The 20350-nt window shown below is 41.5% G+C and overlaps 1 protein-coding gene across 1 annotated transcript in view; it reads left to right on the forward strand.

The window, feature by feature from the left end:
* The window catches only part of LOC123035631 (protoheme IX farnesyltransferase, mitochondrial), a 145224-nt gene that overhangs the window by 119393 nt on the left and 5481 nt on the right, over positions 1-20350 (forward strand). Inside the window, exon 6 of the mRNA XM_044454038.1 lies at positions 9845-10077. Within this exon, the coding sequence (XP_044309973.1) occupies positions 9845-10077 (233 nt within the window). The remainder of the gene's footprint in view (positions 1-9844; positions 10078-20350) is intronic.

Consider the following 20350-nt stretch of genomic DNA (forward strand, 5'->3'; position numbering starts at 1 on the left):
TGGCTGAGTGGGGATTGGAATACAGATCTCTTAATCTCCTGGATCTCCAGCAGTCTGACTACTGTATCACCCTGGCTCTCCAGCAAAATCTGAGACCCTTAAAGGTACAATACAGAAAAGAAAAAGAGCCAGCCCAGTGATAATTCAATAGCACAGAATGCTTTACAGAAAGAGGCAAAACTTGCCAGCTGGGTAGGAGTGTAAATGGAATGGAGTACTGGAAGTGGGGGATGAAAACCAGATGGGAATGGAATGGCCAGAGAAAGAGGGCTCAAAATATAAAACATACAATGAAACATCTCATTGTCTGGATTGGTAATTTCCTGGTGCATGCTGAGAAGGTGCTCCAAAATGATCCCAACAGTAGAGCGGGGAGCACCAGTGAAGAAATCCTGGCTTTTAATCTCGCTAAGATGAGGCACACATCTGTCCAGCCTGCCACTCCCCTAAAAAACACCCACAGCAGAGGGGAGAACCAAAATGGAGGAACCCAAAAGTGCCCAGTGATGGCGGAGCATGCTAGGTAGACTTGGCATAATTTTTAGTCTATTGGTGCACCAATCTGTGTATTTGAAGCTACACTACTCATACACAAAGAAGGTACTAGCAAACTCAAAAACACTGAAGGCAAAGGAAAAACATACAAGGAGAGAATCTCAACAAACATCCCCATGAAGACTAAGCCTGTTCAGTGGGGACATAAAACTGCCCAATGGAACTGTGAATAGAGAAAGTCGGCTGATTATTAGTGGGGGTAGCATCTAAAAACAGAAGAGGGAAAGGGAATAGAATTAGCATGACTAGAACCTAGAACAGAAACACTTCACAAGGCGGCAGTTAGTTACAAGACCCCACTTGCTGGCTGACTAATGGGAGGTAAAGAACAGAAAGGAAGGGTAAGAATAGGGATGGAATGAAGTGGCTGGGAAAGGAATTCAGAGGAAGACGCACATAGTTTTTAAGGGGGAAAAGACATGGAATTGTCTGACTGGCTAGGAAATGTGGTTCATTCTGAGAGGCTATTTTTAAATCTTCACAGGCATGAAACTGAAAAATCAACGGAGACAGATTTTAATGTAGCCAGAACAACTCAGGGCTCACCAGGGGTGCATGTTACTGGTGGGTTGGGCTGAAAGCACCAATGGGCACCCTTTTTATATTTTTCTACCATCTACTCCCCCCCCCCACACACACACACACATTTTCTTCCTGCCAAACAGGCTGCCAGGGAAGAGACAGGCTGTGATGCAAAGCCCTGAATCGATTGCATGAAAAGGGTTTTTTTTAATTAATCAAAGGCTGCAGGTTGCCCAGCACTTTAGGTCTTTGAGTAGATTTCCTCAGCTGTATGCCAGTTTTAAAAATAAAGGTATTAAGAAACTATATATACATACATAGTTTTCCAATGTATTTCTAATTCCAATATATATAAAAGCTCTATTCCCATGTGTGAGATTCAGCTCACAGATCAGGGGTTTTCCACTTCCTTTTTTCCCTTTGCAGCCCCCCTAAATCAAAATCTAAATTAGCTCTTGGGAGACCCTTTGGAATGGAGTGGTATGTGATATGTAGGAATCAGGAAATCCTATTTGTAAAAATGCACATGCCTTCATCTTGCACATGAGCACCTTTTGGACCAAAGCCATAAAACATGCACCTGAAAAAGTGTTATAACGATATGTTTGCACTAAATAGTTCATTGTCTATGGAAAGTACATAAGTTCAACCATCCACAAACCTCCAATGGAAGGCATGTCTAGAGCTGTAGAGCAGCTGTTGAGAATGACATTGTGCCTTCAGTGATCATACATGAAGACTATTAGAAAGATATAGATCTTTGCTTTCAGTAGAGGTCACAGTGGCTCCATGGGAAAGATGCAGTCTCTAAGGAATGTAGGTCTTTCAAAATGTGTGTATATCAGTGCTCATCAAGTGTAAACAGTGCAGTGGTGCAGTAATTATGCCCAAATAACCTCTATAGAAGTGCTTAATGTGGTTTGGCTTAATGTATATGGATGTAGCCAGAACTATAGGTGGGCCCCACCCTTTCAAGTCTGAACAGCATTTCTGACATAATGTTGACAAGAAAAGAAATTGGGCTTGTGGAGTTTATGTTTGAATTTATGACTAATTGAAGGTTATATGCCTGACACTTTTGTCTCAAAAAGGAATACATGAATTCATTGTTCAAATGAAACATCAAACCTATGGACCTTTCCAGCGTCATTAAGGCCTCTTTCTTTCTTTCTTTCTTTCTTTCTTTCTTTCTTTCTTTCTTTCTTTCATGTTCCATCCTCATAACTACTTGCTCGGAGGGTCTGCTGTTTCTAGGCAGTGTGGTGCTGACATGTTTTTTAAACATCATGGCTCTTTTTATTACAATAAATTGTTTTGATAGTGTTGTATGCAGATGAAATTCTTGTCTTAGGGAGCAATATTGAGATTAATCTAAGACATCAATCTCACCTTTACTGCCTTGGTATCATTTACCTGTCACCGCAGAACATTATAAAGACAATTGTAATTTAACATTGTTCCTGTGGACAGCAGCAAAGCAGTTACGGCTTTGGGAAAAATAAGTGTGGCGTAACACAGGAAAGAACACAGAAGAGACTGATTAAAATAAGTTCCTATATTAGCATTGCCAGCTATCTAGGGCCTAAATACGCATGGCTGAGTTCATTTGTTCTCATACAGGATGGCTCAGTCTTTATGCGATAGGAGCACAATCTCAGGATTGCTGCCTTCTTAGGTTTGTGAACTATAAATCAGGCATGGGGAAGTTCCCTCTTGGAGAATGGAGAGGAACCCACTCCATCAGGAGCCAGCATGGCCCTGAGGCCAGAATTGGTTGCGCCCCCCAGGTCTAGGTCAAGAGGAGCTTCTTGACTGATCTGTGTTGTTACACTGAATATGTTCTAATAGAAGGTCCGACTGGATGGCCCGGGAGGTCCCTTCTGACTCGATCTGTTTCTATGTTTCTAAGCTGTTTTCTGTGGAGGGGGAAAAGTTATAAATCTGTTAAATGCAATAAAGTTTTTTTGCTCAGGATATGGAATTTCTTGCCAGCCTAGTTTTTTCAGGTTGATTATGCCCACTCACCTTCTAGAAGCTGGGTGGTGGTGGTGTTTATAGTCCCAATTTAGCATTGCTGTGTTCTAATGCAAACTTACAAAGGAAATTGGCAAGAACAGGCTTTGTTCAGTCGTTGGATCATTTATGCACAGTTGCAAAGGACTAGGGGAGAAATACTCGTAAAGGAAGGAGCCAATAGCACGATTGAGAAACACTGAAGATGAAGGGAAAGCAGAGCCCAAGAAGTAAGTGCATCAAAAGAGGCACGGGGGTGGCAATATCTCCCCCTGGGCAACGTGAGCATCTGGCTTTTAAGTGGGGAACTGACCATTCTCAGTATTCTCCACCTTTTTAGCACTTTATCTGACTGTCCAGCTATTCCAGAACATGGAGATAATAAACCCCCACTTTCTGTGACTCTTTCAGAGCACTTACTGCTGTGGTCACCTCTATTTCCTGGCAGTTCTTTAAAAAATCCTAAGACAACATGGGATGGAGTGGGGGAAGGGATCTAAGTCCTGCCGGTGCTGACACCCAGTTCGCTCTGAACAATTTCCTGTTCAACCACTCTGTAAAGATTTTTTAAAATAGGCTGAATATTTGCATCCCTGCCTATTTGCAAAAGACAAACAAAATAATATTTAAAATTATGAATGCATTTGCACACCTTTTGGGGACCAGATTTGTTTTCTTCTAAAGGTGTTGGACAAGTGACAAAGATTCCAAAGTGCTTTGGGGCATCAGTGGAGAGGGGGTTGTTGTCTATTGCACTAGTGGGATCACGAAGAAGCCAAAGGCTTCTGCTGCTCTTGCTGAGCACCTCCGTGGCTGATCCTGACAATCTATAATGAAATTGCTTTTCCGTGTTTGGAGGGCACAACAATCTGTCATATAAACAACCCCCAGAAGAAGCCATGGATTTTCAGGCTTGTTCACAAGATGCAGCCTGCCTAGCAGAAAGCAGTACTGATTTGCGTAACATAGCAGCCCACCGTGGCTGTCTCTGATGGTTTCCTGTGCTGAGTGAATCAGGTTTGTCTGTTAATGCTTCCATTTCCAGACTTAAAGCTTCTCCAGAGAGAAATAGTCACATTCAAGCAATCTTTTATATTTTGTCTCTCACAAATGCCCATTTGTATATTATTCTTCCTCTTGTGCAGATGGAGACTATGGGTACATATTTATCCATTTGGTGAGATTCCTTTATTTATTCTAATAACAACATTTCCTTAATAACTGCATGCAGAATTATGTACAGGGGCTACTCAGATCATAGCACTGAGGAGTTCAACTACCTGGTGTGTGCATGGATGCCTACACACCTGGGTATGGTAGAGAAAGTATAGTGAGCGCTGAGAAATGAACGGATGGCCATTTTGAGTTTAAAGTATTAGTCTCTAAGCTGTTATTCTTTTCTGTAATTTCATCTGTTAATTACATTGGATAAAAAATAAAATATACTGGGAGCCCATCTTCATGGAGTGTCTTGGGTGCAGTTTTCTGTAGATCTTTGTAAGCATTTTAGCTGCATGCAGCTGTGAAAGCGGTTAAACAATACTTTGTATAGAACTCATAAAATGTAAAAGGCATGGAGGATCATTCTGTCTTCAGTAGAAGGGAAACATTCTCAGCCCTATCAAAAGTAAATAAATTATAAGCACAAATCAACAAGTTTGTTGCAACAATAACCCTTGATTCAAAGGATTTAGCATCTCCCATGAATTCAGTGTCATAAAGCCTCTGTGTTTTGTTTTTGACTGGAACTGCTGCCCATTACCTATGTTGAGTAGAGTTTTGTATGAACTCATAGCAATGGCGTAAGGCATGGATGCTTGATTTCTGTTCACAGGGGACTGTCTGCTAACTAAAGCTATTGCACAATGGTTCTTTTCCAGTCTCACAAAAAATGATTAAAATTATGTTCTTTTGATGGCAGCTTGATCTAAATAAACAGACAGAAAAGACCCTTTCATTTCATTGTCTATTAGACCTTGCTCTGGATCCTACCTTTGGGGTTAGAGGGACTCAGCCCTGATCAGACCTTAATAGATGTTAGTGAGTTTTAGACTGAGAAAGCTCTTTGATTGTTTGCTCTATTCAAACATATCCTTCCCCAGGAAAGCTTTCAGTCATTCCTGAATGAGATATACCCTTTGCAAAGGGGAGGCATAGCTCATATTCTGCTTTCTCAAGATGGTAGGATGTACCAAGCATCAAACAGTCCTTGGCTTGTAAGCTTTACAGTGGTCATACATTTCTTGATACAAGTCACTAATTACTTATATATTTCTTTCCAGAATGTGATGGTGATTGAAAAGTTAAACAGAACAGCAACATCTTATTCGGCAAAGCTGGTTGTGTGGAAGCAAAACCTAAGAAATACAAAAAGGACGTTCTGCAGTGTAGTGGCAGAGCATATTGATTTGGTTATTTCATATCCCTGCCTTTCTTGCCTTTCCTTGCTCACCTTTCCAAAGGTTCCCAAAGCATATGTCTGATATGCATAAAATTCTAAGTTTGGTCCTCAGCACCTTCTGTTCAAAGAGGTCTGAAGAAGCCAAACTGAAAAAGACCTCTGCCTGAGACCTTGGAAAGCCACTGCCAGTCAGGCTAGACCACATGGTATGGCCCAGTGGGATATGTGCATCTTTTGATTTCTTGGATGTCCACTGGACAGGATGTGCACAACAGTAGAAAATGATTCTGACAATACCCAATATGCCTTGGTGAACACCTGTATGTGAAACCTTTTCTCTGATGTTTCCCTTCTTAAAAGTGGGGAATTAGAAGAATGTAGGGTAGAATGCACTATGTTTTGGCTAGTCTGAAGCAAAAGTCCTTGCATGAGTGTCTTTTAAAGAAAGAGTTAAAGTACCTTGTTCTGTAAAATAGTGCTGTTCTCTGAGGATAGGAAGAACCAGTTGTGTGCCCTTGGGCGCACTGGGGTAAATGGAGGTAGTTCAGAGGAGCATCAGAGGCCGGCAGCTGTGTGCTTGCCTGAGATTTACTTGTTTTATGGAAAAGAGCTGGCTTTGACTCTCTTTTGCCTTACAGGGTCATACCAGATGTATACAGAATACATCTTGTTCATGCCTGATCAAAGTTATCCCATAACACCTTTCTTGTAACTGGTGATTTTATAAACAAGTAGAACATGCCAGCTGGATCATTGGGTCTTAGGCTATGTCTGTGTACAGAGAAATCTGTGTTTGACTTGTCAACAGAGCAGATGCTATACGGGGGGAAATGGAACGTATTGTGCCCTGTGGGGTCTGTCACTGTCACACAGGTATTCTTCAGAGTGTGACTGCATTGGATTTCTAGGGGCAACTTTTTCTGTGGTCGACTTGGAATGCCAGTTTAATCTTTCCTTCTGGGATTATATGCTGCAGAGTCAGTGCTTCCTAGGAAGAAGCCTTTTCACATTCAAGATGTACAGATCTATTCCACAGAGGGGGCATTTTGAATTTTACATTTTCCCAGCCCAAACTGCTTTTAATATTGGGCTTCGCTCGTGCATCACCCATCACAATAGCAAAGGATATTTGCAAGTGGGGGCTTCTAGGATCCGTTCAGTACTATGAAGAGTTAATAGATATCTGTCAGCAGCATTACAGCGATGTAGTGCTCATTTCAGAAGGGCCTTTTAATTATACCATAGCCCTGCAATATTGGCTTTTCCACAGCATGCAAACAGCTCCTCCTTGAGCTGACTTTGCAAGGTGTGAAAGTACAATTAACTTATTTTTCTACCAGCTGTAGTGGTGCAATCATGCCTTATACTATATGACAGCACACTCTGAGTAGTGTACTGTTATCGATGGAACTATGTTAAGCAACTGTCTTTGGACAATTAATGTTTTTCCTCAAAAAAGTTTTAATTCCCCACTTGAATTGAAGCTCTCAAGATTTTTAACAGCATTAGCATTGCTTGTGTTTTGTCAAACAGATTAGGCAAACAAGTTTCTTGGGCCTCATTAAATTTCTAGCTCTCTGTGTGTCTACTTTAATTGCTATGGTTCTCTAGCCAGTTGTCACCAAGACCTGAACATAGCCGCTGAGAGCAGCACACTAGTGAATCGTAGACAAATATTGATGCGCACTTTAGCATGAGATGTTAGGATTAAGAATGCACACACTAAAAGATGAAGTTAAACACTGGCTCCCCTCAGGTCCTGGTGACATTCATGGAATATGAATCAATTAGGAAGAGGTTCTGGAAGAGGCATGCCCGAAGCTCCACATTTCTGGTGAGACACAGGAAGGCAGTCACAATATGTTGCCAGCAGTGGATAGCAGGAGATCATTATTTTTTTCCTGGTGTTTGAGACAAGAAGAATGGCTTGGCATTCTGAGTGCGTGGCATCTGATATTCCATACCTGCAGCAAGTCCTATGGATTGTGATGTTGAGACTTGGGACAAGCACCTGGAGCAGTCAGCACCCCCAGAGGGTCAACCATAGACTAGGCATGGAGTAAGAACATGAAACAGTTTGTCAGCATCTATTTGCTATACCTGGCAGTCAGGCACTATTTTGGGGAGGCGCTTTCCCTTTCTGAGATTCCTTGATCTCCCACAGGGAATTTGGCGTAGTATCTGGAACAATCATTCAGCATGCTAGGCATTGCAAATATAACAAAAGATCCGTTTTTGGTTTGTCTCCAAAACCTAGCATGAAGTAAGACAGACTTCTCCCCCACGTTCTCTGCACAAAGAGCTTCAGCTTTTGGGCAGTGTCGAAATTAATTAAATAAATAAAATGACATGCCAGAGAACCAAGCAGAAGGGCTGGGACAGTTTTCAGCATCCAAAATGATGTGAGAGACCCTCAGCCTCTAGAGCTTTATGGTCACTGCTTGCCACCTGGCAACTTCATTTGTTTGCACAATGAAAATCCTCGTGTGTGTCTGTGTCTATGTCTGTGTAGTAATGAAAGCCTCAGTGGCATTTGTATATGTATTAGTGATTACAAAGAATTCAAGGACAAAATTATTAGTGTCAGGCTTCATAGTACTAGAAGTGTGTCATTCATAGCTTCTTAAATCCTGTATGTTGGCTTTGGACCTAAACCAACAGTGGAACTTCTTTACTGTACTGACTGGTACAAAGGCCAAGATATTATACCAATTTTGCAAGCAAATAATTTTGTGTAGGTGTTTGGAACTGGATTTTTTTTTAATCCTGTGATTTCAGGACTTAAGTTGCAACTTTAGTGTTCAGCATGCTAAACAACTGCGAGAAAACTGAAAAGAGGAAAAAATACAGACTTGTGGTAGCTATTTGACTTCAAAAATAGTAATACACCAGCAGAGTCACTTTGCTGTTAAGAAAGGTGCTTTAAAAAGTTGGTCTGGTGTTTTATTTTTACTGCTTCTGTCTGTTTACACAGTATTGGGGAAAATATCATTTAATTCTTATCTTTGTAAAACAGAAAGCTATAAAATCATCTGAAGCAGTAACTAAATTGCCTGGCTCTTTCTTCTGTCCTTCCACCTTTTTCTTTCCTTCCCTGCAGTCCATTCAGCAAAAAAACTACCTTTACCATTTGCACAGATCTTGGGACCAATCCAAACACCTAATTGAGATGGAAGTGATCAAACAATAAGCTTCCCCCATTTCCAGGTGCTGGGCTCATATGGCAAAGCTCTGTCACATTAAAAAAGCAACATTTACTTGATAGTAAACATTTTGTGTGAATTTAGGCTCAAGTGGGTTCACTGCAAGCTGCAAATAGTCAAAAGGAAACTTTCCTTGGCTCAGAAGCTTGTAAAAAAAAGGTGATAAATGTTGCATTCCACTAAATTAAATCAGCAAAATCCACATTTGGGTTTGAAAAACTGGTAGAATCATGTTCCAGCTTATCAAATTGTTGGCTGGGTCCATTTAATTAAAAGTTAAATTGAAGGCAGACATTTATTCCCTCTCAGCATTCTAACAAGTTCTATGCACATCCCTGCTTAGGCTTATTTTGCAATTCTGTTTAAAACACTATGAGGTGACTGGTCTATGTGGGGCTATAAAAATCCACACCAAACATTTACATGCTTTATTAAAAATAGTTTCTTCCCTGCTGTCCAGAGTTGACGCAGACAAAGCTGGAGCATTTGTGAAATCCATTGTTTAAGCTGATAGGATTTGGATGAATTAATCTATTTAACCAGGTTACTACGTTTTGCATGTAGAATTCTGTTTAAAGCATTACATGGTGTAATTAAAGCTTAGATTTTATATATATTGTATATACATTTTCTGTACCAGTAACAGCTATGTTCTAAGCATGTTTGCATCTGTCTGTTTTTGGATAGATGTTTAGCTCTGATATGTTGAATGGCAAGTTACATATATCTACCTTCCCAATCTCACTTCTGCATAGATTTCCCAAATTTCCCTTCTGCTTTTCAATGCAGAAGCAAGGAGACAGAAGGCAAATGGAAAGAACACCACAGTTGACTTCACTGTATTTTTAAACCTACTGGTTTGCTGGTTACTCTCTGCTGAGGTTGCATGCTCTCAAAGATGCTTCATGAATGCTTTACGTCAGCCTTCCCCAACCTTGTGCCTTCCAGACATGTTGGGACTGCAGCACCCAGAATTTCCAGTGAGTGGCCCTGCCGCATGGGAATTTCGGGAGTTGTAGTCCAAATGCCTCTGAAAGGCCACCAGGTTGGGGAAGGCTGCTTTATTCCATTGTCATTTCTCCATTGTAAGAGAAACTAAGCTAAGCCCTTTTACTAATCTTTATTCTCTACTTTTTCTCTTTTTTTATAGCCCTCTGCTTGCTGTTTCCTTTGCTGTGGCTTGTGCAGTTCCAGGAATAGCCCTGCTGACCCTTGGAGTAAATCCTCTTACTGGAGCCCTAGGAGCCTTCAACATTGTCCTGTACACATGCTGTTACACACCCTTGAAAAGAATGAGCATTGTCAATACGTGGGTAGGTGCCGTGGTTGGTGCCATTCCCCCAGTCATGGGCTGGACAGCGGCAACTGGGAGTCTGGACGCAGGTGAGTTTGACACACACGTCCGTTGGGCTCTTGAGCATGAGGACTTCCTTCCTTGCCTTCCCTCCCCTTTTGTTTTCTGACCTCTTGTTTTTCATAAGGCCCCCTTGAAATAGAGAGGCCTAGTTTTAAAGCATATTTGCCAGTATTTCTCTAATATTGTCTAGGGCCTACACCTTCCAGGTAGCAGGGCCTATTTTCCCCCACTGACTGATAAGCTAGAGATGAAACCAAGGCTATACCAGTTCCAAGACTGATTAGATTCTCTGAACCACAGCCTCAAATCCAGATTTTCTTAGAGTGACACCATCTCTGGCAGCGTAAGTTGAAGGTCTTGGGTAAGGAAGAGGGAGAGGAAGATGATCGCTGAGCTGAACAGAGCAGAGCAGAGACCCATTCCTTGGATAGCAAAAGGATAGCCTTGTGCCAAGGATACACCTCCGGTGGTTGAGAATGGGACACGTAGTGCCGGGTGATTTGATCATTATAAACATGTAGGGAGTGCCCACATGACATGACAGCACACAATGGGTTATTTAACACATGGAGTGGCTGCTCCACATGAGGGGCATGTACAGCCGCTCTGCATATGCAGCCCTTCCGCATGAACATGATGAGCACGGATTATGCAACAGCTGAGGGGAAAGAACCCTCATTACCCATGGTCTGGTTTTAGGGTTAGGAGAGGGTTGTTTATCCATCATATAACCCATGCTTATCTGATCTGAATATCACAACTCCCCAGATGGGAATTGCATGTACAATGTGACACTCACTGTGGCTCATCCAAATCCAGTTAGTGAGGCATGTTTGTGACAAACATACGGACCACATGATGACTTGCCTTCCTGGTTTAGAATGTTAGTTGCCTGGTGGACTGCTTAAATACCTGCTTTTAAGACTGTAAAATTCTCTGCTTGTTCCTCACAGCTCCCAAAAGCAAATAAATATTGCTTTAGTAATGATTCACATACAGCCATTTGTAAGCTAAATGCAACAGGTATGTAGAACAGTCTACCCTGTTTTGTTCCTTCACAGCCTCTGTTGAAATGTATCTAGGACTGCAGAAGCCCAGTCCATTGAGGGGGTGCCATTCAGTAAACTTCCTCCTGTAAAATTTGTAAGCAGCAAGCTGGTGGCCAGTGGCCACGTACTGTGTATATATTGCGCAACAGGGTCCTAGCTGGAGACTGAAGCGGCGTGGCAGAGGGAGCGCATCTGCAGCTCTCCGAGCAACAAGCACTGTCATGTCTCCCTCCTCAGTCCCATTCACTGTGTGAATAGGGTGCTGAACGCGCAGGGCACACAGAAGGCTGGCACCCCATGCAGTTGGAGCCCCCTCATTGGGTGGCTTCAGGTAGCTCCCCTAGTTTCAAGTAGTTCTCTCCACTGGGTGCTTGCATCCCTGTCCAGCTGTGGAACCCTAAGCCATGAGCCCTGCTAGATGTGCACAGCACACTTCAAGCATTCCTTCCAAAACTCTGCCAGTAAGCAAGTTCCCGAAAGGAAATGTACCGGACAAATGCCAGGTCCGCCTCGTTTCATTCTCTTTCCGTTGCAGTTGTACGGAGAAACACTCACTCTGAAAGTTGTACCAGTCTGCCACTTTTAGTATTTGCTTTGCTTTGGAGAGTTTAGCTAGAAGTCTTGATTGTGTGTAATGATATGGCGATAGATAAATATTTTTTTATTTATTTATTAAAACATTTTTATGCCGCCCCATTCGCCGAAGCCTCGGGGCGGCTTACAACAAAAATTAAAATAACATTTTAAAATATATACAATAAAATACAAATATATAATATAAAACATACACTATAAAACAAGCCGCCCTGGCCAAATAAAATTCAATAATATTAACATTTAAAATACTGCTTAAATAAAAAGGTCTTCGCCTGGCGCCGAAAAACAAATAACGACGGCGCCAGGCGGACCTCTCTGGGGAGCGCATTCCAAAACTTAGGCGCCACCGCTGAGAAAGCCCTCCTCCGAGTAACCACCCTCCTAACTTCTTCCATGGAGGGCTCCCGGAGAAGGGCCTCTCCCGCCGATCTCCAGGGGCGGCTGGGCATATAAGGATGTAAGCGCTCCTTCAGGTAACCATGTATAAATGTACTTATGTATAAACACATGTCACCACACTTTCAGATTGGGATCTTGGTATTCATTTGCTCACTGAGAGTGTTGAAAAACACTCAGATCGTGTATCCAGTTCTGTATCTGAAAAAGAAAAAGTGTGATACCTTATTCACACTGACAGTCACGGTGGTGCAGTGGTTAGAATGCTGAACTGAGACCCAGGAGACCTGAGTCCTAGTCCCCAGTTGGCCGTGAAGCTCCCTGGATGATTTTGGGCCAGTCACAGACTCTTGGTCTAACCTACTTTTCAAAGTTTTTGTTGTTGTGAGGTTATACTAGAAAGGAAGAGAATCTTGTAAGCAACCTTCAGTTTCTTGCAAGATGAAAAAAGGCAGGATATAAATGCAATGTAAAATGTATGAAAATATGTAATGTGCAATTGTAGGCAATTTTAGTCCTTGGTTTTCTTATACCTTAAAGCACCAAGACTTTCAAAGAGCTCATCCATATGTGCATTCTTTATTAAGTCTTCATGCCTACAGTTTGCTTATCCTTTTGTTAAAGAAGTTATGAACACCTTCGGTATGAAGAAATAGTGTGTGCTCTCTCCACATGAACAGGCTCCCATAACCCGTGAGCCTTGTCTCTGGAACCCATTACTGTTCTGTAATTAAATAGGAGGTGTAACTTGGTTTTAGCTGTAAGTGTGGAAATACATTTGCAGCTTGTTAAAAAGAAAAAGAGTTTTTACCCTACTGAACAAACAACAACAAGGGAGAAAGAAAAGAAGACTGCGCACAATTTCTTTGGTGTATGTAGTGCATTGCTTTTTATTAGAGAGTTTCTCCTCAAATAAGCAGCCCAATTTTTTTCTGGGCTACCCTGCTAAAGCCAATTCAGTCAGAATTAATCACCTCTTCATTCTTGGTTTGAATATCACCCTTCAAACGAAGGGGTGGGGCAGGGCAGCAAGTCAGTCTATGACTGGGCTGACGGGAGCATGGCTACTTGATCAGTTCCAGTCTTAGGTGTTTCCCACAACTTAATCAGTGGAAGCCCTGGCTTGGGGAATAAAGTATGAAACTTTTCTATTAGTGGTAAGCTAAGGGAGTCCAGAGCCATCATCTTTATCACCACAGTAGAAATCACAGCAATACTTCATGCTAACGTCTATCAGCTGGAATCTAGCTTCCAGCTCATGTGAAGGCTCAAATCTCAGAGCAGACTTCAAGTTTAAGATGCCCACTGAAGGTGCAGAGAACTTCCCTTCCCAGGAGTTTGCAGCAAGTCATGCGGTTTTCATCTAAACTTGCCACTGTTTCATGGGCATATGTCTTTCTCATCTACGCCTGGCAAGAGTGAAATTGGATATGCTTCTCTGGTTAAAAAGAGCAGGGCTTTTCTGGAATTGTTTTTTCAAATGCAGGCTGTTTTTTGGCTGTTCAGAGATGTGATGACTGTTTGGAAGGATGAAGGTAGGGAGCCAGAGGTGCAAGTGCCATCCAGTGACAGTAATTCAGAAATGTCTCCGACATAATCAGTTTCTCTTGCTTGGTACTTGTTGCCTTCATTGTATTCAGAATAGCCAGGATTTTAATTTTTCAAGCAATGTTATTACACTTCTAGTTAGCACCTTTTTCTCTTTCAAGAAGGAAAAAAACAATATCATGAGAGGAAATAAAGGATCAGTGGAAAATGCTGAAAAGGACAATTTTTCCCATTTGTGCAGAGACTTAGGTTGAACGTCTTGCTTGCTGCCAAGAGCTAATGGCTTGCTGATAATATATAATTTTCTTCATCTGTGTACATGCCTCTAGCCAAAAAGAGAAATTTTAATGATAATGGGAATTTATGTCATGTGTTTAAGGTTTTCAAAGCACTTCACATGCATTGTCATGTGAATCCTAACAGCAACAATGAGGCGATAAGGTGTTCAAAGCATTATGTGCCTGGACACCTATTGCTGGGGAGCACAAGTAAGATGGCGCTGATGCACTCATGTCCTACTTGTGGGCCCCGCAGAGGTTTGCCTCTGGGTGAACAGGATGCTGGATAACACAGGCCTTCGGTCGGATTTAGCATGCCTCTTCCGAGGTCCTATAAAGGAAGGTCAATATTGTTTTCTCTGTCTAGTGGGAAGGCTGAGAAGAAAGGAGCTTGCGTAAAGTCTCCTGCTGAGTTCATTGCCAAAGTGTGGTTTGAATTAGCAGCTTTCTTAACTTTATATTCTTTGCCATTTTGCTGTGCAATTGAAATACAAATTCAAGAGGAGGAGGAGGAGGAAAAAACCCAAGCAAAAATTGGTTTAGAAGTCTACACGTTCTGTAATGAAAATGAAGTTTAAGCTCTGCCTCTGTTTGTCATGAGAAAAATGGTCAAGGAGCTATAAGAAAAATTCTTATTTGCAGTGTGGGATCATAGCACTGAATAATCTATTTTCCTGCCTCCCTTCCCAACTGTGTCCAGTGGTGTCAGTCCACCACTAGAACAGCCATCACTGTGGAAAAGGATGGATCCTCCCCATCTCCGTATGCCTTTCCCCACCCCCGCAGATCTGCTCTTGTGCAGCAGGCACAGAAGTCCTATGCAACAGGAAAGCTGCTGGTGTGATGGTGTTTCCTGAACTGTCAGGCTCTGTGTTTTGTGCAAGAACCTTGATGTCTAGAAGCCAAATCTATTTTGAGGAACATTCAGTTGTGATGATTTCACAAATGAAAGGGTTCTGTGATTTACAGCAATATGTTAGCTATTTCTAATTCAGTTACACAGAGTTGCTGAGCTACTGAGATCAAGCTACAGAGCAGAGAATTTTTCTTTTACTAGAAATTCTGTAGCTGAAGAATTCTTGGAATCATAATTTTATTTCAAACCGCTAAATGTCTCTGCTACTTATGACTTCAGAGAGAAACATAAAATGTATTGATAGTTTTTCCCCACCCAAAGGATGCAAAATATATTAATCAGAGCTAGTTTTACACATACCACCTTGGCATCCTTGCCGAGATGAAGGCACAGTTTAGATTTCTTTGGTTACCAAAGAAATAGATATTTTTTTCTATTTAGAACAGCTACCAACATCTACACAGACCTTTCTTCTTCATTCAAATTTTATTAAGTCCTAGCTCTTTGTTCTTACTTGTTCATAAAATGAACCGTGCAGAGTATGCCCTCAACTGTGCAAATGTGCATATTTATCGGATCATGCAAATTTGCAGACTTTGCAGACTTTCTTAATTTGCATGGATTTGAAGAATATTTTTATGGGTTTAGGTTTCATGTGCAGAACTCCAAAATTTAGAGACTCCTTTATGTACTGGTTTCAAATCATAATCATGAATGGTAGGCTGTCATCAGTCCACAGATACGTTTTTCCTGTTGACAAGTTTGTTATATTTTGTTGTATCTCACCCCCAAAAGCTGGACCTTTCTTATTTCAATCTTCATGCTACCTTATTAAATTTAATTTTATTTGAAAAATTAAACAAAGCAAGGGCGGGGGGAGGGGACAAAAGGAATATAACAAAAAAGCATATCCATTTGCTATAACTAAGTGTAACACCATTAATAAAGGAAAAAGAAAGATGTGACACTTTGTTTAAAATATGTGTGTTAATGTAAGTGTCCTTATATCTAAATAAAGACATTGACAATTGTAAGATAGCAAGACCTTTAGTTCACAGAACAATAGATGGTGGGTATTGTTACTTCAAGGCTTGGGGTATGAGCCCCATTGCAACTGTTAAGATTTTTCAAAGCCCTCTTTTGCTGCCCATCTGTCAATCCCTGCATCACAGAAGTATAATTTAAAAGTGCCTGAACGTCCACAGTTATCACAGATTTTTTAAGAACAACATTTATATGGGCAGTAACTTCCAACCAGAAGGAAATTGGCACAGGCCGTGCTGACCTCATATGGTTTGGTAATGCATTGTCCACATCAGAGTGCCACATCACAGTGCCAGCATTTAGCAGTCTAGAAAGGCCAGATTTTTCTTCACCAGTTTCTGAGATGTCCAGTGTCGATGAAACATCATGATTGTAGACTCAGACTCAGTTTTAAATCTGTAGAAGTTGTACATGTAAAATCTAAGGCAACTTTAGATCAAGCTGTATAGAGCATTCCTATTCTCTATTCCATTGCCTACTAATATATATACTCCAAAATTCAAGTATAAACCGGTATTGTTGGCTTAGTTTTCTGATCCAATTAATTCTTCTATCTCTATAGGAGGTGTTGCAATACTCATCACTCATGCTGCATATATACACACACCAAATGTTACCATAATTTAATATATTGCCACCCAACACTAGATAAGTTATAATCTACCCACCGTACCCAAAATGGTAAAAACTCACATTCTGATGCTAGTAACTCATTTAAAATATAAATTCCACTGTCAGCCCATCTTCTCCTCAAAAAAAGGCTGTTCCTCTTTTTTCATTCAGGAACTCCCCATGAAGTTGCTTTAGCATGAAAATATGGATCAAACTGCAGCTGATGAACTATTATATGCCATTCTTTCTAGTTGCTGAAACTGAAGGTGTAGTGAGTCCTCTATTTTAATGTGCCTAGATCCTAGTGCCATTCCCCTGAAAAGAGATAACAAATCATTTGACTCCAAAGCAAGTCATGCAGGAGCAGCAAAGCAAGAAAGATAGCTTCCAAATATTGCTACAAAATAACAGATCTGTCTTATTATGTACATTTAAATCTAGTATCTGAAATCCTCCCTCCTTAGTTGCTGCATCCTCTTAACTTAAAGCTGGGAAGGATGAACCACCCGTGCTACAAATTATGCAGCATTTCAGTAGTAAATCTGTATTTGAAAATAAGTTTTGCTAATATAGATTTGCATTTATTATACATCTATCTCATGTTTCTTCATGGCACCCAAGGTGACCTCCTAAGTATTTCGGGTGATCTTCCCTCCTGGCATTGTTTGCTTCAGCAGGGTGCCTACCTCTTGTACCTCTGCCCCCGGACTCTGTAATGCACACACCACACACATGCTGTATAGAAGAATAGTGTGCAGTAGATAAATTGCCCATGATAAGTCGTTCATCTTAAGTATATTTCCCTTTAAATACTTTGTGTAAAGTTAATTCCCATGTCACCTGAATTTGCTGAATGTAAACTTCATGTTTGTAACTTTTGGTAGCCCTTTCTCTCTATTATCAAAGCCTTGCTTTTCTTTAGAGCCAGCGGACAGGTAGACAAGATATTGTAAAGTGTGTGTGTTGGGGGCGGGGGGGGTAGTTTGTGGCTATAGCAAGTCTTGTCATCCACAGCCCAAGGCTCCTGCTGTTCTCACATTTCCTTATGGAGGCAACTGACCCTGGTAGCCTTGCGAAATGATGGCTCCCAACCTCTGAAACGCGCCGTAGAGCTTGTAGGCAGGGCACAGCGAGCCCATGCCACAAGAGTGCATAGCCTGTATTCCGTGCTTGAAGGGACAAACGGGGCTCCTTGCCACCGTGTCATCAGTTAAGGGGATTCATCCTGGGTAGGTGGTGGTGGCAGAGCAGATAAACAGCCTTGCAAATGTAGCAGACATTAGAGACCCACAGTGGCCTGCAGCCATTGGTATTACTGCTCCCAAGAATGTTTATCTCGAGAGAGTATTTAGTTTATCTCAGATGCCCCACTTCTGCCTTCTGTTTCCCTGAAAGACATCTTGTCCTGATTTTCATTCATTTTCTGAAAATTTAAATAATTCCTGGGGCTATGGAATTTATAGACTGCCTGTGTATGTACCAATGGTAATCATGCGGAGGCTGATTTTCAAATTGCCTTGACTTTGTAATTCAAATTGGGTTGTGGCAAAGACATTAATTATGTCAGCCAACATCTATTTACAACCAGGGATTTTAAACTGGGCAGTTCTTATCAGCAAGTGAGGTTTGGCAGATGGATGGGTTTAGCAACAAAACAGCAGAGAGAGCAGGAAAAGACAATTGTGCATGGCCCTTCCTCATTTGTATGGCCTTGTCTGCCCAGAAGGGGAGTAATAAAGAGAAGACCTCACTTGTTCCTTCAAATGATATTTCTTATTAACTAGGTCATGTTTTGAGCTGCCTATAGGCAAAATGAGTAGATTCCTGTTTGCTTGGAGCGAATGACCCTGCCTGTTGAGAGGTATGTAGGGATTGGAGGGCAGCTGAAGCTTAGCAAAGCCATAAGAGTGTTCATCATCTTCAAGATGGTGATGGTGATGATGGAGGCTCATACTCAGTTCACTTGAAGAACAGAAATATCATCATCGACATGCTTGCACGGAGAACAAAGGCAAAGGACTATGTTCCTCCATGTAGTAAGGATGGAGGCAGATGGGCCGTGCTAGTAGTCAGCTGTTTTAGATTTAATAAGACAACAGTCAGACAATTATTCTCCCCACCCACCCACTCCCACCCCAATCCTGCTTTTTTGAAGACACAAAAGCAGTAGTGATTTTCCACTGGAGCACCTGAGGGACTGATGCAATCAAAGGCAAAGCCCAGTCAATAAATTCATTGTCATCTGCACTGTACACAGCTGTGTTGAGATGCTAGTGCTTTCATCCTCCAAAGAAAGAATAGTCAGACTACCCATATGGGACAGCTGCTCCAGTTCATCCCACCTCCCAAATCTGTATCACAGAGTATCCAGTAGGGGGCACCAGAGTAGTAGCAAGAAAGGCAACTTGACTTAAGGAAGGGCTTAAGAGAACTAAAATTAACTTCAGTCACAGGCATGTTAACTCAGAATGTTACAGAAACATCCTGCAAGCAAGTTGTTTGAACTTGCCTTGTACTTATTGCGAGTAAGTCCCGTTCTCTTGCACACCTTGCTACAACCTGGCCCTTTCTAGGCTTCTGCTCTCACTGTTCAACCCTCTCATGTCGAAGTAGACCTTTGCTGCCAAATTCATTCACCTCATTCAGCACTCAGATCACATGACACTCGTCCTTACAAACTCCAGTGCCCTTTACCTTGCTCCTTCCCATTTCCATGCTTGCCATAATCTTCCATCTCTATCCTTAACCTGCTCAAGTCCTTCTCCTCCTTCAGGGACTCTGCCCTGTTCACCTCACTGCCCTCAAGCAGCTGAATAGTGTTGCTTCTTCTTTCCTTCAAAATCCTTCCCAAAGATCATATTTTCCTTTGATACAATAGTGTAATCTTCTTCCCCTCTTGAAACTAAACTGCATGAACTGAACTGAATCTCAAGCTCCCTGTCCCCACCACCCCATTTTTATTTAAAATTAAAACTGGGAGACTGGCATGCTTCAAAGCAAAGTGCTACCTTTCAGCACAATTTAGTTTTGCTCAAAAGACTGGTTTTGTGTTTGAAGCTCAGATCACATCTCTCACCTATACATAGGTAACTTTTTCAATAACAACTACTGTTAGCTCCAAAGACATCAGCATGATAGGAATGCAGTGTAAGAGGTAAGAATTTATGTAGCCTGAAGGGGCTCATTTACTACTAGTACAGGAGCTAAGAAGAAGCTAATGCTGTGGCAGGAATAATGCAAGGGAGATGTGGGTGGCAAAGTAATGTGCAGGCAATGAGGAAACAGAAAAGAGTCGTGCTGTGTTCTGCAGATCACAACATGCTTTGCCCTTCACCATTGGGGGCGTTAACATACGAGCTGTGAATAAAGGAAATCAAACTTCTTATGCCTGTTCCTTCTTCTGGTCTTCTCTACACACCCACCACCACCATTCAGGTCTTACTGTAGTGCTGCTACATGCCAGGTCAATCTGGAATAAAAGGTTACTCACCTGTTGGGGTTTTTTTGTTTTGGTTTTTTATTTTCTTAACATATACAAATACATAAAAAAGAATATAAAACAGAACAAACTAAAATAAACAGAGCAAACTAAAATGAACAAAATGAGCAAAATTGTCAAGGGAATATTAAACAAATGCAACCTATACATTCAATCCCCCAAGACTATCTAGCTTCCATCTTTCAATGCTCTGAGAGTTTAACAGAGAAGAAAACATTAATCTGTGCTACAACAGATCTTCCAAACACTTCAAGTCCTCACCCGTGATTTAATAGTGGATGAGGAGGCCAACCTGGCAGGTATAACTGAGACCTGTGTTGGTTAACCTAAGGCAGTTTCACCCAGTACCACTGAGTACTCGTTACTTGCATCAACACTAACAAAAGGGTCCATGGGAAGCAGTTTGCAGTGGTTTGCCAG

The sequence above is a fragment of the Varanus komodoensis genome, unplaced genomic scaffold (assembly GCF_004798865.1).
Source record: "Varanus komodoensis strain SLA01 unplaced genomic scaffold, ASM479886v1 scaffold7_1, whole genome shotgun sequence".
Classification (NCBI taxonomy): Eukaryota; Metazoa; Chordata; class Lepidosauria; order Squamata; family Varanidae; genus Varanus; species Varanus komodoensis.